The sequence below is a fragment of the Geotrypetes seraphini genome, chromosome 1 (assembly GCF_902459505.1).
Source record: "Geotrypetes seraphini chromosome 1, aGeoSer1.1, whole genome shotgun sequence".
In the NCBI taxonomy this organism is placed as follows: Eukaryota; Metazoa; Chordata; class Amphibia; order Gymnophiona; family Dermophiidae; genus Geotrypetes; species Geotrypetes seraphini.
In genome coordinates this window covers 505,825,601-505,848,601 of record NC_047084.1, presented here as the reverse complement: position 1 = coordinate 505,848,601, position 23,001 = coordinate 505,825,601, and the positions used below count along the sequence as shown (strand labels likewise).

The following is a 23,001-nucleotide window of genomic DNA, read 5'->3' as shown; positions in this document are numbered from 1 at the left end:
CTCGTGGCAGACATTGCCTGTGGTAAATGCAAAGTCCGAGAATGGGTCCTCCGAGCACCCCTTTGACTGTAGCTGAGTCCGGATCCTGGCGCTTTGTGGGTGAAGACTGAGCAGAAGTAGTTATTGAGTAGTTCTGCTTTGTCTACGTCCGAGTCCACTAAGTTACCGTCAGGTTTTTTTAGGCACACAATACTGCTTGAGTTCTTCTTCCTGTTGCTAATGTACTTAAAAAAGGATTTATCCCCTTTTTTAACCTGTCTTGCTATATTTTCCTCCATCTGGAGTTTGGCCTCCCTGACTGCCGTCTTAACATTTCTAGATTTTGCCAGATAGGTTTCTTTAGCTTCCGGCCTTTGCAATTGTTTGTAGGTTATGAATGCTTTCTTCTTTTGTTTTACTAGTTCTGAAATCTCCGCAGAGATCCACTGTGGTCTATTTTTTCTGTGCCTTTTGCTTGCGGTTTTTATGTAAATGTTGGTTGCTTCTTGTAGGGTGGATTTCAGAGACGACCATAGTACCTCCACACTGTCCGTCGTGCTCTGGTTTTGCAGCGCTTTGTAGACATGCACTGAAAGTCAGTTCCTTTAAAATTTAGGACCTTAATCGAGGTATTTGACCTAGTGGTTCCTTTCTTTAGGTGGAACCACACCGTGTTGAGATCACAGGAGGCCAAAGCTTCTCCCACCGATACCTCTGTGACACTGTTCCCGTTGGTGAGCAGCAGGTCCAGGATCGCCTGATTCCTGGTGGGTTTAAACACCATCTGTTTGAGGTGTGCTCCTCGCATGGAGGTTAGTAGCCTTTTGCTGCCGCTGGTTGTGGCGGAAAGTTTGTTCCAGTCCACATCAGGCATATTGAAGTCTCCCAACAGCACCGTCTCACCTCGCAGTGTGATGGTCTCAATGTCCTCAATTAGTTCTTGGTCCGCATCGTCCTTTTGTCTTGGTGGTCTATACACAACACCAAGATATAGGCATTTGTTGTTGCCCCTGGCAAGGTTCACCCAGAGGGATTCTCCTGTATACTTGATGTCTGTGATTTTAGTAACTTTGATGTCCTCTCTAATGTATAGAGCTACTCCGCCTCCTGATTTGCCTTGTCTGTTGTGATGGAGTAAGTTATATTCTGGTATAACCATATCCCATCCGTGGGACTCCGAGAACCACGTTTCTGATATTGCCACCACATCAAGGTCACTGTTTCTTATTTCTGTTTCCAGTACCAGAATTTTATTGCCCAAGCTACGGGCATTAGCGTACATGGCCGTCCACTCTTTCTGTTTGCCTGGAGTGTTTTTCATCTTAGATAGTTTGTTCCCCTCAATCATGCCTTTGCCGCTCTTAGTGTTGCCTGCGTCCCTTTCAATATTCCTATCAGTACTCGCGCGATTACTCACCTCAGGCTCCAAGATGGAGTTACTTACCCTACTAGTGTGAGAGTGGGTCCCCTCAGGCTCCAAGATGGAGTTACTTACCCTACTAGTGTGAGTGGGTCCCCTCCCCCAGCTCACCTAGTTTAAAGCTTTCTGGAGCAGGTGAGCTTGACGTCTTCCCAGGACGTTCTTCCCTCTTCTGGTTAGGTGTAGCCCATCTGGTCCCTGCAGTGTCTCTCCGTGGTCCAAGAAGCCAAAGTTCATTTCTTTGCACCATTCCCGCAGCCACTCGTTCGCCCTCTTGATCCGTTCTTATCTAGCTCTTCCCTTGTCTCTTACTGGTAGGATGGAGGAGAAAACCACTTGTACTTCCATCTGTTTCAGCTTCTCCCCTAGGGCTCTAAAGTCTTCCGGTATCTTCTCTGGTGAGTTCATGGCTGTGTCGTTTGTCCCAACATGGATGAGGAGCATCGGATAGTGGTCTTGGGGCTTGATAATTTTTCCTACGCAGGTGGTCACATCCCGGATCCTGGCTCCTGGTTCCCCGTAGAAGAGAGTCCCCAATGACAACCACTCTGTGTTTCTTGGGGGAGGTGCTGATTCGTTGCTTCTTGAGTTGGTGTCGACTTCTGGATGTCCTCCTGAATACCTTCCTGAGTTCCGTTGGCAGGTCCTTCTTGTAGGAGTTGAAATCTGTTGCTCAGGGTGATTTGCGGTGTCGGTGTGAGGTTGCCGTGCTTGTATGAAGATAGCGAAGAGGAGGACCACCTTCTGTGTTTGCATGCAGAGGTGACTAGTTGCCAGGTTGGTCATCGTCTCGAGTCTCTTCTTGTACCCCAGTTGTTACTTCCAATGCTTCAAACCTGGTCGGTGCTGTAGTCACCACTGTAGCTAGACTAGGGCTCTACAGCACTCCTAGTGGTTACCTCAAAATAGCACACTAGCGTGTGACCCGAAATGGAGTCACCCTGCAGGACTGGATTCTAAGCAGGAACCAAAATCAAAGCTACAACAATTGTAGTTCATAGGAGAATAATTCAATTTTATTCCTTCCTTCATAAAGGTAAGTAGTTCATCAATACAGTTGGAAAATTGTCAGAACTCCAAACAGCAGCAAAACCAAAAATACCAAAATAAGCAAGAAAATAAACAGCACCAAAATAAAGGCCACCCTTGATCTCAGTATAATTTAGTCCCAGCCGCACCTGAGGATTCAGATCTCCTCAGAGCTAGTACTGTCTGCTCCCAAGCAGGTAGTTTCAATAAACAAAAATAAAGTTCATGGCACTTGTTCACCAAACCACAGTGCCCACAGTTCCAATAAAGCCTCTGGCAGATTCAGTCAGTAAAGGAGAGTGTCACAGGTTTTGCAAAGTAAAGGCCTCAAGACAGGCTTTCAAAATTCCCTCCCTGGGTGGTATCAAAACCTCTCCCCACAATTCACACTCCTAGCTTTGCAAAAACAAAAATAGTCCAAACAGTCAAGTGAAAAACCAAACTCACTGTTTGCAGCTTGAGGCCCAGTCCACCTGCATGGCCTCAGGAAAGCCAGGAGCACATTCAGCAAAACTTTCTTCACAATCCATGGGTTGTTCCTCCTCTGGAATAGGCAGCTCCTCAGCTTGTCCGGCTTCTAACAGCTCCATGGGAATGGGTTTGTTGCTCCTGCTTGGCCCAGGGGACTCCCTAGGGAAAAAAGGTTTAAACCTTCTCCCTAGCCGACCTCCCTGTCTGCTCTCCACTGCTGGTTTAAGTACTCTGGGGCAACGCCCTACTCTAGTTGAGTCAGCAGTGTTCCAGGGGCCTCTTGGGCTCCCCCGGTGGCGACTTGGGGATAGATCACCTAACTCCTCCTCAGCCAATTCAGTCTCCCTCTGGTGGTCAAAGGAGATATTGACAGGATCATGACCAGGAGAGATCTTGGATTTTCCTTTCCGTATTTTCCCTTTTACTTTTTCCCCTGACTTAACTGGGACCTTGGCAGGCCTTGTGTCTGATGGGTCACAGTGCGGGTGTCTCGAAGGTGGACCTGTCTTCGTGCACTTGCTCGGAGTCTTGAGACATTTCTTGGAGTACTTCATCAATGAACGCCTTGCTCTCCCGGATACTTCTTAGCCGCTGCACTTCTTCCCTCAGGCTCTCCAGTTCTTGCAGGATGTCTCCATTGGGCTGTTGCTGGGTGTGTTCTTCTGTTCACAGAGACAGTGATGAGGTAAGTGGGAGAGCCTCTGACATTTGAGAGTGTGGCACAGTGGTTAAAGCTACAGCCTCAGCACCCTGAAGTTGTGGGTTCAAACCCACGCTGTTCCTTGTGACCCTGGGCAAGTCATTTAATCCCCCCATTGCTCTAGGAACATTAGATAGATTGTGAACCCAACAGGACAGACAGGGAAAAATGCTTGATTACCTGAATAAATTCATGTAAACCATTCTAAGCTCCCCTGGGAGAATGGTATAGAAAATTGAATAAATAAATAAAGTCCTGGCAGGTAGAGGGAAATAAACCACTGGTCCTGGAAGAAAGTGGGATTGTACAAGAACATGCATTATACTGAGAATGCATTAGACTGATCTTATTCTTGCCCCCTTTACACACCCTACAGGCTACAATTTTCATGGTATTGCATTACATTCTACCATTAAGATAAATCACTATGGTCATGGTCATCAAGTTCACAAGGAACATTCACTTCATAATGTGGACATCGTCTCCCCTTAATGAGTTTTAATTGTTCTCATTGGCTCGGTAGCAGAAAAACATGAGAAGAAAAAAATTCCAAAAATGGAGAGAAAACACTTCTCAAGTTAAAACATGCTTACCAAATTAGTATCAAATCCAAACCACTAGTCACAAATAAAGCTTAAAGAGTCTCAGACCTTCTAATAAAGGAGAGCAGATCTTTACATCTTAGCATAGGTAAGTTCATTAGCAAAAATGTGACTTAGCTTATACTCCAGCAGTTGTTAATTGTAAGCCATAATTTTTTAGAAGCCTATCTCTTTTTACATTCTTGCCTGATGGAGGTGAAAAGTAGCCTGAAATAACATAAAAGACGTACAAGTATTCTGTTTCTACGTGGCGACATTAATTTCTAAACCGGCAGGAGTATGTGTTTATCCAAAAGAAGCGTTGTTAGAGATATTTACCCTGACGCAGTGGGGAGGTAGTTTATCCTGCGAAATGCAGGCCATGTCGGATGTTTAAAAAAAGTTACAAGCAACGGCCTTGGTTATCTAGAGCAGGAGCTATGCACTTTAAGCTTTACAAGTGGAAATGAATTAAAGAAGTTTACAGCATGAATGCACTTTCCAATACAGCACTTTAAAAGCACCAGTACACTTTCTCAAGATAAATACTTTTTTCTGTCGGTTTTGTGTTCCAAAATGAGCTGTTAGGTGATTGAATAATGAATTTAGTATGAATTAGAAGATTAACATTAGATGAATTTTATTTACATTTAAAAAAAGAAAAAGTAATAAATTAAAGTATTGTAGTATTAATTGAATTTAAAAGGTAGGTGGGAAGGGTTCAAGCCGGTGATGTAAGCAGAACAATTTGGTTTGTCTCTTTGAGAAAACCCGGAATGGATGCAACTCCATGATCTGAGGCTTGTTCCCTTATTAATAAAACCCTTTCAGTATTATTTTGGTTAATTGTGGTTTATACATTTAATTTAATTAATAGGTAGCCTCCTGGGTTTCTCTAGTTTACTGCTATAAACTATATATTGATCATGAGCTAGACAACCATGATTCCTTAACTATTAGAACAAAGAAAACCCACTGCTCAGATAAGCCTTCTATCACTAAATTCCATATGTTGGTACTCTAAAACTATGTTATTCTTTGTAATGAAAAATTGGCAGCCAGAAGCTTTGTTAGTCACACTTGTATGGGAGCTCATGATAAGCTTTTTCCTTTTGTGTGTGTACCTATCGGCACACTACATACAGTGTTTCCAAACAAGCAATCCACTGGCTTGTTTTGTAAATCTGATGTATCATTCATCAATACGCACATCTGTATTGCGCCTAATTAAAAATAAAGTCTACAGTTATGTGAGCCTAATGATGGAGCAGTAACAACTCTCTGACATATGGAAAACGTAGTATGGTGCAGCTCTGGTCCTTTAGCATCTACTGTCAGTTAAGATTAATGGTGATGCTATACAGCTTACAACTAAAGCTGCAAGTTTTCAAAAGGGACTATTTTAGACCTCTGAAGGAAGGGAAATGAGTTGAAGTACTGTATATAATATTTTTCTTATTAATTCATCAAAGGGTACAGACAAACTCTGACAGGCATGAAGGCAGGTTGATATTCCTAGCCACAGAGTAACTGAAATACTATGCAAAATAATATAGACATGACAATCTAAACTTAGGGCCTGTTTCAGTAAGTTTTATCCATTTGCTACAAAAGGACTTATTTATTACTAGTCTTTAAGCCCGTTACATTAACGGGTGCTAGAGTAGATGTCTGTCTGTCTGGGTATTTTTTTTCTTTGTCTCTCTCTCCTTGCATGCTGCCTGTCTGTCATTTTTTCTGTCTGTGAATCTCCCTGTGCCTCCTTCCTATGTCCTTAGTGCCCCTTCCTATGTCCATAGTGCCCCTTTCTATGTCCTTAGTGCCCCCTGAGCCTCCTTCCTCCCCCCCCTCCGATGCCAGCCTGCCTTCCATTGAAACCGCCCCACCTCCTCCGTTGCCTCCCATCCCCCTTCCATTGAAACCCCCCCATGCCAGCCTGCCTGCCTCCCATCCCCCTGAGCAGCATATTTCCATGGAAACCACCCCCCCCCCCCCGATGCCATCCTGCGTGCCTGCCTTCCATTAAACCCCCCACCCCCCCTCCAATGCCAGCCTGCCTGCCTCCCATCCCCCTTCCACCGAAATCCCCCCCGATGGCAGTCTGCCTGCCTGCCTCCCATCCACCTGAACAGCATGTTTCCATGGAACCCCCTTGATGCCATCCTGCCTGTCTGCCTTCCATTGAACCCCCCCACCTCCCCTCCGATGCCAGCTTGCCTGCCTCCCATTCCCCTTCCACTGAACCCCCCCCCCCCAATGCCTGCCTGCGGGAAGGGGTAAAACGCGAACCTCACGGACCTGACGGACCTCGCGGATCTAAACCTGTACAGCCTTAAAAATCTGAGGTCCGTGTCGGTCCATGTCCGTGGCGCTTGTAGTTTCTGTCGCTGACAGACCTGGATGAGATTTTAGCACTGACGGATCCGTCTCAGCATAGGGAGGGAAAAGTGTTAGGATCCGTCAGCGCTAAAATCTCTTCCAGGTCTGTCAGAGCCAGAGACTAGTGCTGGAGCGGCAGAGCAGAAGCCAAGAGAGCGGGGACATAGGTTTTGGACGTGCATTATGGAAAAGAAGTCTCCAAACTCCAGCGCTAGTCTCTGGCTCTGACAGACCTTGAAGAGATTTTAGCGCTGACGGATCCTAACACTTTTCCCTCCCTATGCTGAGACGGATCCGTCAGCGCTAAAATCTCATCCAGGTCTGTCAGCGACAGAAACTACAAGCGCCACGGACACGGACCAACACGGACCTCAGATTTTTAAGGCCATACGGATTTAGATCCGCGAGATCCGTCAGGTCCGCTTTTTACCCCTTCCCCCTTGCCTGCCTCCGATCCCCCTGAGCAGCATATTTTTATGGAACCCCCCCATGCCATCCTGCCTTCCATTGAACCCTCCACCCCTCCTCCGATGCCAGCCTGCCTGCCTCCCATTCCCCTTCCACTGAACCCCCCCCCCGATGCCTGCCTGCCTGCCTCCCATCCCCCTGAGCAGCATGTTTTTAACCCCCCCCCCTGCGCCGACCCTAGGAACACCACTAACACGCCGCGACTCCCCCCCCCCCCTCTCTGGCTGTGCGTTCGTGTTTTCGGCCAGGTAACAGCTGTGACTTCCCCCTCCCGCTTCCGACCCTAGGTTACACCACTAACACGCCGCGACTCACCCCCCCCCCCGACGACCCTACCCGGCACAACAGAAACCCCCGTTGACCCTCCCACCGCTACACGGCTGACAAACCCGGCAGCTGCAGCAGCATCTCAGGCACACTGAACGCTGCTTCGGGTAATCTACTGGCCTAATTTCCTCTGCCGCATCCCTGATGACGTCATCAGGGAAGCGGCAGAGGAAATTAGGCCAGTAGAAGACCCGAAGCAGCGTTTAGTGTGCCTGGGACGCTGCTCCTCCTGCCGGGTTTGTCAGCCGTGTAGCGGTGGGAGGGTCAACGGGGGTTTCAGTTGTGCCGGGTAGGGTCGTCGGGGGGGGGGGGTGTGAGTCGCAGCGTGTTAGTGGTGTAACCTAGGGTCGGCAGCGGGAGGGGAAGTCACAGCTGTTACCTGGCCGAAAATGCGTCCGCACAGCCAGCGACCGCTGTCTTTCTGCCTCTGCCGGCAGGGACCGCCGGGGCCTGGGTGCAGCAGGGAAGGGGGGTCTTACTCTTGCCTTGCCGGGGCCGAATCCCGGGCCTGCTCTCCTTCCCGTAAGTCCGGCCCCTCACTCCGCGCCATCTAGTGCATGTGCACTCGTGCCGCCACGACAGATCAGGGAACACGCGGTGCGAGTGCGTATGCGCACTTAACATTTTATTATTATAGATTTCTTTAAAGGATTTGTGAACACGTTAAATTGATTTAACAGCAGAGCCAGTGTACATTCAGCCCTACACCTTCCTCAATTAACTTAAAGGCTGTGTGATAGCGTTGGGCAGCTTGCTCAGGAGAAGGGTTACACTCTGGGCATTCAAGAAAAAACTCTTTAATTAGACAGTAGTACAGAGCCTGTTTCTTCACAGGCTCCTATAAGTTTGTGTTCTTCAAAGAAAACAGTTAGGCTTTTCCCCAGTCTTTTCCCAAACACTAGTCCCATTCTCCATAGGGCATGATATGCCCCAAAGAGTCTTTATTTTATGTGCAGGAAGCAGTTAGGCAGCATTTGGTTCCAGGTCTTAGCAGGCACTAGGACAAATGCGGTTTTTAAATGCAGTAAGAACATAAGAATTGCCACTGTTGGGTCAGACCAGTGGTCCATCGTGCCCAGCAGTCCGCTCACGTGGCAGCCCTTGGTCAAAGACCAGCGCCCTAACTGAGACTAGCCCCACCTGCATATGTTCTAGTTCAGCAGAAACTTGTCTAACTTTGTCTTGAATCCCTGGAGGGTGTTTTTCCCTATGACAGACAGAGAAGAGCGTTCTCCCTACCTGGAGAGGGTGAACAACCTGTCCTTATCTACTAAGTCTATTCCCTTCAGTACCTTGAATGTTTCGATTATGTCCCAGTTTCTCTAATCTTTCACAGTACGGCAACTCCTCAAGCCCCTTAACCATCTTAGTCGCTCTTCTCTGGACCCTTTCGAGTAGTACTGTTTCCTTCTTCATGTACGGCGACCAGTGCTGGACACAGTACTCCAGGTGAGGGCGCACCATGGCCCGATACAGCAGCATGATAACCTTCTCCGATCTGTTCATGATCCCCTTCTTTATCATTCCTAGCATTCTGTTTGCCCTTTTCACCGCCACCGCACATTGCGTGTAAAGCTTCATTGACTTGTTGATCATAACTCCCAAGTCTCTTTCCTGAGAGGTCTCTCCAAGTACCGTCCTGGACATCCTGTATTCGTGCATGAGATTTTTGTTACCTACATGCATCACTTTACACTTATTCACGTTGAACTTCATCTGCCATGTTGATGCCCATTCCGTGAGCCTGATTATGTCACGTTGCAGATATTTGCAATCCCCCTGTGTCTTCACTACTCTGAATAACTTCGTATCGTCTGCAAATTTAATCACCTCACTTGTCGTACCAATGTCTAGATCATTTATAAAGATGTTGAAGAGCACGGCTCTTACCTCCTACAAAGAGCATGGGTCTTACCTCCTACAAAGAGCACGGGTCTTACCTCCTACAAACTCTTGTCAGTGCCAAGCCCTTCCACCCAGCTTCTCCAGCTACTAGGTTCCCTCTAGCACACCTTTCCTCCAGGGTCTGGCTCGGCCTTTTAAGTTCCCCTGAGTCACTTCCTGGTTTCTTACTTTTCTTCCCTCCCCCCTTCCTGAGGAAAACTCTTTCTCACTGCTGCAGTTGTGAGACAATTTAGCCAGGAGGGGGAGTGCCGGGTTTTCCTGAGGTTTATTCTGAGTCTGAGCAGCAGTATCAAGCAGGGGAAGTGGAAGTACTATGTCACAGGCTGCTAGGCACCCCCTGTTAGCTCCAAAAGAAGAGAAATCATGAAAGCAGACCCGGTAGGTGATGCAGGGTTCCACGTTAGGAGTCACAGCCCAGGAAAAGGATCTAGCTGTCACACATTGAGGAAACCCTTAGCTCAGTGTGTAGCAGTGACTAAGAAAACAAACAGAATGTTAGGAATTAACAGAAAAAGAGATTATGTGCTTACCTTGTTAAGCTCTTTTCTAGTAGATAGGAGAGACATTCTAGACAAATGGATAGTGTGCCATTTGCAGAAGGGATCCATTCTAGATTTTTTCTCTGTGCCTCTGCTGTACTTCACTGGGCTCCTTAACTCCACTGAAGCCTTAAAGGAAATAGTCCACTAGGGATGCAGGACCCAACACAGTGCGTTTCGACAAGAAGTCTTCTTCAGCGGTCCCTGGGGGTCCTATAATGGTGAATACGTGAAGAAGACTTTTTGTCGAAACATGGACCGTGTTGGGTCCCGCATCCCTAGCGAACTAGGTCCTTTAAGGCTTTTATGTGGATGACTTTACTTTTATGTGGATGATTTTATTTTATGTGGTGATTTTATTTTATGTGGTTGATTTTAGTGTACCTTTCGAACTTTGACATTTTCAAATAAAAACCATTGAGGAACATCGTCATTTCACAGAGTTTCTTTTGGTTTCTTCTGGATTTTTTTCTCTGTGGATATTTTGGGGTCATTTTTTTTTGGTTTTTGCTTGTTTCTCCTTAACTCCACCTACAGTTAGTACCCAAGAACAGAGAGCTACTAAATAAACATGAAGTAGAGACACCTCTGGCAATCAAGTTCAGCAACAACCATTCTGCTGAAGAAGTAACATTAGAACATCAACTGCAAACAGCCAACAAAGGCCACAAAGGAGCTCAGAAATTACTCCTGCAGAAAAAAGTAACATATATACAGCACAAGAAACCCCCAAAAAGGAATGAAAAAACACCGAATAAAATAATAAAATGGAGAGAGCAAAACAAACACACTCCTGCTGGCACACATGTAGAAGGTAAAAACTGTAGGTGGAGCTAAGCAGCCCAGTAAAGTACAGCAGAGGCACAGAGGAAAAATCCAGAATGGATACCTTCAGCAAAAGGAACACAACCCATCTGTCTAGAATGTCTCACCTATTGCACTGCAAAAGTAATGGAAAACAAAGATGAGAATATTACGTGGCCATACCTCAAATACTGTGTGCAATTTTGTTCCATTCCCTCACTACACCCGCCTCCGACTATTCTTTACTTTTTTATTTTTCCTCTCTTTTTCTTTTCTGCCTCTATCCACTCAAACTTCATTCACTTTCTCACTCTTCTTCTTTTTACTTTTTAACTATCTATCATCTCTATCTCCTTCTCGCACCCACTAGTTTTCTCATTCCAAATTTCACACTTTCTCCAGCTTTCAATTCCCTTTCATGTTTATACTACTCTCTGTTACCATATAGAATTTCTACTTCATTATCATTATCCTCCTCTCACTCATTCGTCTCAACTTCTCCCACATGGTTCCACCATTCCCATTGTTTTCCTCCTTCCATCCTTCTAACCCGGCATCTGCTCCTTCTATTTTACCTCCCCTCCTCATAACCAGATATATCCCTGTTTCTTCCACTAACACCCCCTCAGCATCTGTTCATCCCTTTTTTCTTCTCTCCTGTCCCCATAGTTTAGCATTTCCCCCTCTCTCTTCCCTCCTTCCCATTGTGCAGCATCTCTCCCTAACTCTTTTCTGCCCCTGGATCTATTTCCCTTCCTTTTATTCCACCCCCATATCCAACATCCCTCCCTCCCTCTCTCTTCCCTCCTTCCTTTTTCCCATTGTCCCTCCTCTCTCTCTTCCTTCCTCTTGTGCCCCAGGTCTAACATCTCTCTCCTCCCTTCCCCCTCACATGCTGCATCTCTCCCTCCTTCCCCTCTACCACCATGTCTAAAATTTCTTCATCTTTCATTCCTTCCTCCAACCCCTCCTCTGCCATATCCAACATTGCTTTCTATCTTGTTTCTATCCCCCTCTTCATGCATCTATCCCTCCTTCCCACCTGACTTGTCATGTTAAATAATATTGTTTGCCTTCTTTTATAATGTTAGCCCTAGCTGCATATCTTGCATTGGCCCTTTCTAAATCACTGTGGCTTTGAGGGATGGAAAGAGTCTAAGGTTGAACCAGAGGGTAAAAGAAGGTGAGTTTAGTATACAATCTAGAGGAATAATGGAGTAAAGGGTCGGTGGGTGCACTCTGGAATACAAAGACCTAGCAGGCAGCAAGTGGCTGGAATGAAGAGAATGTACAGCAACATAATGCAATACAGTAGCTTGTGACTGATCAAGTGGGTTATAATGGGAAAAATGTGGTAGTCTAGCCTTTCATGGTCAGTGCAGATTACCAGGTGTCAATTAAACTAGCCAGAGGGAGCTGGTAGAGGGTGCCACTTCTGATGACAAGAACTGTACTGCTCTTTCTGCCTTAAAGCTGGTATCTAATATAATAAAGCCCTAAGCGCGCATGCGCACTCCCACCTGCGTGCTCCCATTTTCTGTGCGCTGTAGGGACCCGCAGGTAGGAGTGTGCATGCACGCGGCGGCGCAGAGCCTGTTGGCCAGAACCCACGCTCGCAGCAGCAGAAAGAAGAGGCCGTACAGTGCAGTGTCGCCCGCGGCTTCAGAGTGTGAACTGGTCAGGGCGACGTCAGCAGGGGCCGGACCAGAGCTGGAAGGGAGATGAGCTGTTCTCCTCCCTCCTCCCCTCCCCCAACGGACTTTAATTCCTGCCTCCCAGGCTTCTCCTCCTGCTCCGGCTGGGCCCGCATAAAAAACCCCAAAAACCCCAGAGCTCGCTTCGGGTCCGGCAAGGGCTGCGGGTCCTGAAACCTTCCGATTCAAGCAGCATCTGCAGCACTCTACACACGCTGCTTCGGGGCCTTCTACTGCCCTGATTTGCTGGGCAGTAGAAGGCCCTGAAGCAGCAGCGTGTAGAGTGCTGCAGACGCTGCTGGAATCGGAAGGTTTGTCGGGACCGCGGGAAGAGAAGGGGGTGGTGGTAAGGGACTAAGGGAGCCGGCCAGAACACGGTAAGGGAAAGGGGGGTAGGGGAAATGCTGCTGCTGCACAGGGAAGTGGTGTGGGGGGAGGGAATGCTGCTGTGGCTGCTGCACAGGGAAGTGATGGGAGAGAAATGCTGCTGCATAGGAGGCAGGGAGAGAGACAGATAGATAGAAAGAAAAGAAGAAAGACACAGGGGCAGGGAGAGACACAGAAAGACAGACAGACAAAGGGGGCCAAGGAGAGAGACAGACAGACAGATAGCAGGAGGGAGAGAGAGACAGAAATAAAGACACACAGACATATATTCTAGCACCTGTTAATGTAACAGGCTAAAATACTAGTACTAAATATGGGGCTTAGTAAAGCTACTTCTGGAGCAGGTAACTCAGCCTCTTACTCCTATTTTCCTCTGGTGTTATTTAGCCTTTCCACTTGAACAGTCCTGCCTCAATCTGCAATTGTGTATATGTATGTGTTATGGATACCTGTTAAGACAAGAAGTAGCAGGAAAGTCTGTGATGTAGCATATATGCCACTTGTATGACTACACTTGCCACATTGATTACCAAGGTTGTGATCATTCTGGAAATGAATCCTGTTGAATGGGTCTACCCTGATTTATCATCAAGCATAATGTATATCCAAGGCTAACCACTAAAGTCGGGTGTACACTGAAGCACTGTCTTGTTATAGTCACCTAGTAAACGATTGCAGAGCAAGACTAAAAAAAAATCATAGCAGAATTTAAAAAGGTATAAAGAAGGGCGACAAAAATTATGAGGAAAGGCTAAAGCGGCTAGGGCTCTTCAACCTAGAGAAGAGACAGCTCAGGGGAAATATGATAGAGGTCTATAAAATACTGAGTGGAGTGGGAAAATAAGAACATAACAATAACCTTACTGGGTCAGGCCTGTTCTCATGGTGACCAATCCAGTTCACTAGTACCTGGCCAAAACCCAAGGAGTAGCAATATTCCATGCTACCGATCCAGGAATGTGAGTCACTTGTTTACACTGTAGATGTCTGTCACGGTTGAGGGAGACACATAGGGACGTTTAAGCTCACCCAAGGCTGGGCGTGGTTTTGCCCAGAATTGGCCTTAGGTGAGCTTAAGCAGCCCCAGGCATCTCCCTAGGCGCCTGAAATGTAGCCCATTGAAATGCTGGTGTACATTTCAATTAGAAGCGGCCGCTAAACTGATCGCAGCAAGGAAATCTCCCTGCTGTGATCAGCTAAGCAGTCATGGCAGGGAATCTCTGAGCCCCACCACATGCCGGCCGGCAGGAGGGATGCCCACTTCCTCCTGTCGCCACTCCACTCCCCCCCCCCACACACACACACACTGTCCACTGCAGGAGGGATACCTACTCCTTACTGCTTCAAACCGCAAAACAATCCCTACTGCCGCAAACCACGAAAACAATCCCCAGCAGGATGGATTCGCACTCCCTCCTGCCGGTACTCCCCCCCAACACACACAAACACACACACATCCCTAGCAGGAGGGATGCCCACTCCCTCCTGCCGGCACCCCTCAACATCCCTGGTAGGGGGGATGCCCACTCCCTCCTGTTGGCACCTCCCTGAATCCCCCCCAAAGGCCACCTAGTCTCCCCCCTCCCCGTCCCTTTAACAGGAAGGTTGGCTGGAGGGATGCTTATTTCCTCCGGCAGGCAGGCTCACCTCTTCAGAATGGCAGGTCTTCCCCTTCCTGGTGCATCCTGGGATGCACCGGGGAGGGGCCTAAAACTTTGATTGGCCCAGGTGCCTAAGGTCCCTCCTTAGTCCTCCTTCCAAGTGGAAGTGGCGTAAGACTCCAATTGGCCAGATCCCTAAGGATCCTCCCATGGGAGTGGCTTTAGGTATCTGTCCAATTGGAGTCTTAGGCCACATCTTTGCATCCCAGCAATCACCTATGCTCAGCACATGCTTTTTTGAATTCAGTCACCGTTTTCCTCTCCACCATTTCCCTCAGGAGAGCATTCTAAGCATCCAGAACTCTTTCTGTGATAAAGAGTTTCCTAACATTACTCCCAAGTCTTCTTCCCTGTAACCTCAATTTATGCCCTGTAGTTTTACCATTTTCCCTTCTCTGGAAAAGATTTGGTTTTATATTAATACCTTTCAACTATTTAAATGTCTGTATCATATCCCCCCATCCTTCCTCTCCTCCAGAGTATACAGTACGTATTTAGCTCTTCCAGTCTTTTCTCAGTTTTTTTGGCATACTTTCATAACTACACCTCCCACTTACACTCTCCCCACCTGTACACACACATACCCATACTGTCAGTCAGACATGCTGACAAACACAAAACTCTCCCTAACACATTCAATGGACATACAACCCAGCACATATATCCACAGACATACAATCCCTACCAAGGCTCTCTCACAACCACAAACTTTCTAAAGTTCTTAATGCAAAATTCTTTTGCAGCTGTCCTCATTGGGGCTCCGTGGATGACGTCACCCACATGTGAGAATATGCTGCCTGTTTGTCCTGGGATTCTACATGTACACACACATATGCCCATACAGCACTATCACTCTAATGAGGCACATTTTACCATATGCTCTTGTGTCTTAGAGACAGTTGTGCATTTAATATGTGTAGGTCTCTGGGTGTATAAAGGTGAGGTATATAGGGATGTTTTGGGTTTGGGATGTGTGTTAGAGAGCGAGGACTGCAGGTTTGTACTGTTTATGGAAGGATGAGGGTATATAATATAGCCTCTGGCAGGGGCAAATTAGGATGACTGCCCAGGGTCCATGCTTTTAGATCTCTTCTCCCTTTCTATATGGCCTTGGATGATATAAAAGCCACTAAAGACATGCTGGTCACTCATCCTTACCCCTCCAATGGAGGAAGGAAGGTGAAAGATAGAACCATCCCCCTCAGCAGTTCGATCAGTAAGACTTTGAGGCCAGTGGGTTCAGTGCTTCTAAACAGATCCTGCTGCCACTAACTCTTTTCCCTCCTGTACTGGTCAAGTAGTTGATCTAACTGGTAAAGGTGAGAGAAGAATTGTCAGCAATAGGGATAGCTAGAACTGCCAGAACACTGGCCTGTTCTCAAGTTTCAAGTTTCAAGTTTATTAAAATTTTTGATTAATCGCTTTGTCTTTTTTTTCAAAGCGATGAACATACATATATATAAATAGAAGTAGTTAATATTACAATATAAAAATAGAAATTAAAACATTAATTATATATGACCTTAAAAATTAATTTAAAAGAGAAAAAAAAAGAAAGAAAGAAAAAAAAAAAAAAAAACCTAAATACATATTTGACAAAACATGAGTAAAGGGAAAAGGGGATAAGAACTACAAAATATAATAAAAAGAAGGTTGGGGAAAAACATAAGGTAGGAATTTTTTTTTTTTTTTTTAAATTATTGAATTATTGTGTTCCAGATTATAAGTTATTAATCAAAAGCGTCCTTAAAAAGGAACGTTTTTAAATTAATCTTGAATTTATCAATATCATGCTCTTTTCTTAGGTAGATTGGCAAGGAGTTCCATATTTGTGGAGCAGTAACAGAAAAGATAAATTGTCTTCTAGTATTTATAATTTTAAGAGATGGAATTGTCAGTAAATGCTGTTCATTAGACTGCAATATTCTATTTGTGGAATAGGGAATCAGTGTTTTATAAATAAAAGCAGGAGTTTTAAAAAACATTGCTTTAAAAGTAAGTAGACATATTTTATATGTTATTCTATGGGTTACTGGAAGCCAGTGAGCGTTCTTAAGAAGTGGCGTTACGTGATCAAATTTTTTTTTTTTTTGTTATTAGTTTAATGGCAGTATTTTGTATTATTTGTAACCGTCTTATTTCATTTTGTGCAATTCCCTTAAAAAGGGCATTGCAATAATCGATTTTGGAAATTATTAAAGAATGTGTAAGAATGTTTAATGATTTAGAACAAAGATATTGTGACAGGGAACGAATTTGACGGAGTCTATAGAATGATGCTTTGACGATACTGCCTATATGCTCATGAAAGGTTAATTTGCTGTCAAATATAACTCCTAGGATTTTAATACTGTTAACTAATTGTAAAGGAATATTTTTTATAGTGATGGGTGCACTAATTTTAGGAGTTTCTTTCCATGGAAAAAGTAATGTTTTTGTTTTTTCAATGTTAAGGGCCAACCTATTTATATCTAGCCATTGATGGATTTGTTCAAGTTTATTATTAATTAATATGATATCTGATGCTTTATTGGGATCTAAAGGATGCAGAAGTTGAATATCATCTGCATATGCGTAAACATGAAATTCTATAGATTGACAGACTGTCATCAAAGGTGCAAGAAAAATATTGAAAAGTAATGGAGACAAGATAGATCCTTGAGGAATACCATGGGAAGATAGTGAGCTTTCAGAATTTAAATTATTAAATGCAACTGTGGATGTACGATCTGTAAAATAAGATTTGAACCATGATAATACTTGATCAGTAATGCCGATTGATTGCAGTCTGTCTAATAAAATATGATGGTCTATGGTGTCAAAGGCAGCAGAAAGGTCTATAGATATTAATAAAACTGATTGATGGTGATCCAAGAAATAATGTATTGAAGAAGTCATTCCTATTAATGAATGTTCTGTGCTATGATATTGTCAAAATCCTGTTTGATTTGGATGAAGAACATTGGTTTTTTCAATAAATTCTGAAATTTGGTTAAACACAATCTTTTCCGTCAGTTTTGCCATAAAAGGGAGATTAGCTATTGGCCTATAATTTGAAACTTTTTCCGAACTAATCTTATGATCTTTAATGATAGGGCGAATAACAGAAGATTTCCAAGATTTAGGCATAATACTTTGTATTAGACTTTCATTTATTAATTTTAGGACAAAAGGACCGAAAATTTCAAAATATTTTTTTAGAATAAATGGAGGATTAGAATCTGCACTTGAGCTCTGATGATCATGCCACAAAGACAGAAGGGAGGTGTACAAGAAGTTAGGAGACACAGACTTTATGTAAGAGACTCAAGAGTCAAGAGAATGGAATGAGGTGTGAAGTGAGGGCTGAGATTAGAATTCAAGTTTATCCTTTCAGAGGAGGGTAGATCAGTGTGACCATCCCCAAAATCATTGGTGGCTGCTCCAGATGATTTGCTTAAGTCCTACATTCCTCTAGGGTCTGTCCTAGTGGGATGAGTGGGTGGGATGAATGTCATGGAGTATGGTGTAAAGCAGGGGTGCCCAATACGTCGATCACGATCAACTGGTCGATCACTCAGGCAACCCTAGTCAATCGCAGAGCCGGGTTCCCTTCCCTTCTGTTCTTTTTCCCCCTCCTGACTGGCCCGCCTCTTGAAGAACGCCAGCCAATCAAAAGTCAGCTCATTCAGTCCCCGCTGCTCTCCAGACCCCGCTGCTGGTAGAGGAGGAAGAGGAGTCCTCGGCGCAGAGCAGGTAGCAGAGGGGTGTAATGCGCTCTCGTCCTTCTGGCGGTGGACATGCTTGAAGGAGCGGGGAAGGGAGTCGGGTTTAGGTAGCAATCAGGAGGGGTGATGGTCGTGGAGCCGCTGGCCGGGGACACGTTAATATAGTCAGCGCAGGGCAGCCAGCCCTTGTTGCTCTCCACGGAGAGTTTGGGCTTGGCCCCGTTGGTCCACATCTTGCTGTAGCCGTCGGGCGAGCAGCTGCTGCTGGGTGACATCCGGCTTTCTACCAGGCCTCCCGGTACTTTTAGCAATTATTGCGGGTTGCCATTGGCCTCAGGAGCTGTCTTCCCTCTGCCGTGGTCCTGCCCCTCCTCTGAGTCAGAGGCAGGATTGGGGCAGAGGGAAGACAGCTCCTGAGGCCTATGGCAACCTGCAAGGATTGCTAAAGTACCAGCGATCCTCTCTGCAGGCTGCTCCCTGCAGGAATTAGGTCAAAGGATGTGGGAGAGCAGGGAGGAACATGCATGTCTTCCGGGGGTAGGGGGGAGGGCAGGGGCAGGCCTTCAGGGGGGAATGTGCAGGCCTTCAGGGGGGATGTGCAGGCCTTTGGGGGGTGCAGACCTTCAGGAGGACAGGCAGGCCTTCAAGGGGTGGGGTGCAAGCCTTAGGGGCCATGCTGTAGAAATACACAGAGGGAGGGAGGGAAGGGGGGTTGCAAGAGACGTGAATATGCTGGACTTTGGGGGGGAAGAAATAATGGGTCTAAAAACAGAGGAGTGGAAGGAACAGAAAGGGAGAGAAGTTGGACACAAGGGATGGTGTGGAGGGGGGGAAAGAGATACTGGATAGGAGGGTAGTTGGAAAAAGAAAGGGAGAGATGGTGGACCCTGGGGTGGTTGGGAAGGAGGGAGAGATGCTCAATGAAAGGGTAGTTGAGAAAGGTGGATCTGTGGATGGAGATGAAAAAAAGGAAAGATGCCAGACTTCCAGGGGAGGGAAGGGAATTGAAAGGGGAGGACAGAGATAGAAGATGGATGGTTAGCATGGAGAAAGAAGAAAGAAGGAGACCCTGGCAAGCAAGTTATCAGAAGACAACCAGAGCCTGGGACCAACAAGATTTGAATAATGCCCAGACAACAAAGGTAGGAAAAATGATTTATTTTCAATTTAGTGATCAAAATGTGGCCATTTTGAGAATTTATATCTGCTGTCTATATTTTGCACTATGGCCCCCTTTTACTAAACCGCAATAGTGGTTTTTAGCGCAGGGAGCCTAAGAGTATCGAGAGCAGCGCAGGGCATTCAGCACAGCTCCCTGCACTAAAAACCGCTATTGTGGTTTAGTAAAAAGGGAGGGGGTATATTTGTCTAATTTTGTATGGTTGTTACTGAAGTGACATTGCATAAAGTCATCTGCCTTGATCTCTTTGAAAAAAAAACCCAGAATATAAATGATAATTAACATTTTCTCTGCGTACAGTGTGCTTTGTGTTTTTTTTAATTTTATTGTTGGTAGATCATTTTGACTTGGTCATTTTAAAAGTAGCTCGCAAGCCCAAAAAGTGTGGGCACCCCTGGTGTAAAGCATATATACATGTGTATGAGTATCTTAGAAGTGTGGCACGTAGAAAACATAGTTTTAAAAGTGTGTTTTGGTGCAATTCTTCATTTATTACTTCAGTTATTTTTCCCTGTCTGTGTTGCTCAGTGCTAAAAGGATGAGAGCAGGGACTTTTGGAAAGGAGCACTGGTCAGAATTCTAACAGTTTCCCATAGAAAGCAATGGGAATTGTTTTTGGAGACTCGGGTCTCTGGAAATGCTTATTGAATGTTAACTGGTTTTCAAATATGTTCAAAATATTCATACTTTCTTACTTATTGCCAAAGTTGATGAACTTCTGCTCCTTTTTGGGAGAGTTTTTGTACTTAGACCAGACCCTGTTATATAATTCCTTCCAGCATTCAATATGTTGGAATGTATAACAATTAGGATAGCCATCTCATATTAATTTAGCATGCACTTTTCTTCAAAAGAAACAGAGTTGTCTTTATGCTGGTAAAACTTATTTAGCTAACGTGCAGTTGTTTCAAAGAAATGGAGAGCTGGGCTGCCAAGGGGAGGTATGAATGAGGAAGGGAAAGATGAAATGGAAAAGATCACGCTGAACTATTTTACCTTAATACTTGCAGTTCTTCCTCAGAGTTTTGCACTTCATCTCTAAGCCGAAGCCAGCGAAGCAAAGCTTTCATCTCTTTCTGGTCTTTTGCTTCATCATGCAGCAGCTGCTTAAACAAACAGAGACCACTACTGATTGTCTCTCAAATTTCTCAATATTTTTCTAACAAAAAAATATTCATTTTTCTATTCTTCCCATCTTAATGCAATACATGATTCAACAAGAATCCTTCATAATTTTAACAAAGGTAGAAGATAAGCATGGCAAGGCTTGTCTGGGGTACTTAGATTCTATACTATATTATTGGCATTTCATGCAGTAAGTAGTTTAGAGAGGTCCAAGTATAAGAAGAGACCTCCTGAAACTCGTAGCAATTAGTTTCTGGTGTGTCACCATCTATCTAGAAAATTTTAGATAAGTTATTTTTCCTCCCTATGCCAAGTTTTACTCAATTATGTTGGGATATAGTGAGGCCTATATTCAATTAATTTGTCTCAGAGTGTAGCCAAGCAAATGCTGACAAGGGCCAATTTATTCAAATGTATAATTTTACCAATGGTGCATATAATTTAAGATTCTCATGAATATTTAAGCAATGAAGTACTGGGATCCACCCAGTACTTCATTGCTTAAACCATGAAGTCTTAAACCATGAAGTCTAAGAGCAAAGTATCAGCCTGTACTACAAATATCACCTGACCATCATGTTTGCTTGGCCATAGCCTACTAATGTTTTATTTTTAGTTGCAGAACCAATATTATAGAATACAGTACAAATAGAGCTGAAGTTGTTGACTAATGTTACTATATATTTATTTGGGCAGGCATTTTCAGCATTTGGAACCTAGGACAATATCAGGTGGACTTTACAGTCTATGACCCAGAAATATCAAAGAAGAGACAAGTTAATTTAATCTTTTTTTTTTTGTAATATGTATTTATTAAATGTTTCAACAAAGTTACAGACAAATCAGCTTTTGCAACCAGCCAAAATATAACAATATAAATGCTACAATACTCTGTCTTATGACCTCCAATATCTCCCCCTCCCCCTCCCACATCCATCCCAAGTCTTAACACAAAGACACTTAAAAAGGCATTAACCCGTAATCCTATCCCTCCATGCTAGAAAACTATCCCATACTTTATGATAAGGGGTGAGAGCTTGATGACGAATCACTGTCAATTTGCACATCAGATGTACATAGTCACGTCCAAGCAGGTATTGACGGTCCGGCAGCTTTGCCGAACGCCAATGGCGTGCTTGCACCACTCGTGCCACAGTGAAAATAAAGATAGCTAATCTATTTTCCTGTATAACATATCCAGGCACCGGGGCATTAAGTAAGCAACATTCCATCAGCATGGGACAATGTTTCTGCATTATAACACCAAAAGCTGTCCCACCATGTACCAAAAAACCCTAACTAAAGGGCAGTCCTACCAAATATGCCTAAACTTACCCAAATGCCCTCCAGCACATATTATCCACCCCCTCATATATACAGGAAAGTCACTGTGGTGTCTTGTATTTACAATAATACATTTTATAACCATTTTTAATAAGGGAAGATGAGAGAGGGACAAAAATAAGGCTTTATATAAAGACGACCAATCAGAATCTCCCATCACCTTTCCCAATTCTAAGGTCCAATGTTCCCTAAAAGGATCCCCTGGGGCCTCCCGCAAAAGCAAAGCAGAATATAACCGAGATATTCCCAAAATGCATATAACCAAGATATTCCCAAAACCGATATATTCCCAAAACACATGTTTAAAAGAAACAATCTCAACTGAGTGTAGGAAAAGGCATCCACAGCTAATAATCCATATTCTTGTAATTTCTCAAAGCAAAACATTTTCCCATTTTGCCATACCTGTCCCACTATTCATAAACCCACTTTTACCCAATTATAACGTATTGGCTCATCTCCCCTAGGACTAAAGCCATGGAGTAAACTAAGGGAAGTTTGCATTAAAAAAATTTGCTCTGGGAACATTATTTTACATAATGCATACCAATTGAACAGAATCACCTTTTAAAAAGTATTTCTCACCGACAGTTTATCCCTCAATGCTCTCATGGGAGCCCAAGGGAGCCTCCACAATGAAATGTCCGGCATGAAAGCCTGTTCTATACGCAACCAAGGCTTATCGGCTTAAGACATCCATGCCGCAATTTCCTGCAAAAGGACTGCTTGATAATATAGAAAAAAGTGAGGCATCCCCATTCCCCCGACACACTTCGCATGATACAACCTCACCCGTCGCACCCTGGGGGTTTATGCCACCAAAAATAAGCAAATACCTTTCTTGTAAGAGTGCAAAAAAATCACTTTAGGGAATGCAATAGGTAATGCCATAAAATAGTACAACAATTTAAGCAGCATTATCATCTTTAAGGCCGAAATACGACCCAGCCAACCAACCGTCAATCCCACCCATCTGTCTACTTCCAACATCTGGAATACTGTGTACAATTCTGGAGGCCGCATTATCAAAAAGATGTGCGGAGAGTTGAGTTGGTTCAGCGAATGGCCACCAGGATGGTCTCAGGACTCAAGGATCTTCCATATGAGGAACGACTGGGTAAGTTGCAGCTGTACTCACTCGAGGAACGCAGAGAGAGGGGAGACTTGATCGAGATGTTCAAATATGTCACAGGCCGTATCGAGGTGGAAGAGGATCTCTTTTTCCTTAAAGGACCCACGGCAACAAGAGGGCATCCATTGAAAATCAGGGGTGGGAAATTTCATGGTGACACCAGAAAATA

The 23,001-nt window shown here is 44.7% G+C and overlaps 1 protein-coding gene across 3 annotated transcripts in view; it reads right to left on the bottom strand.

Moving 5' to 3' along the window:
- AOPEP (aminopeptidase O (putative)) overlaps positions 1–23,001 on the bottom strand; it is a 594,389-nt gene that overhangs the window by 356,659 nt on the left and 214,729 nt on the right. For all 3 annotated transcript variants that reach the window (XM_033928041.1, XM_033928031.1, XM_033928022.1), the window contains exon 7: positions 20,228–20,334. In XM_033928041.1, the coding sequence (XP_033783932.1) occupies positions 20,228–20,334 (107 nt within the window). The remainder of the gene's footprint in view (positions 1–20,227; positions 20,335–23,001) is intronic.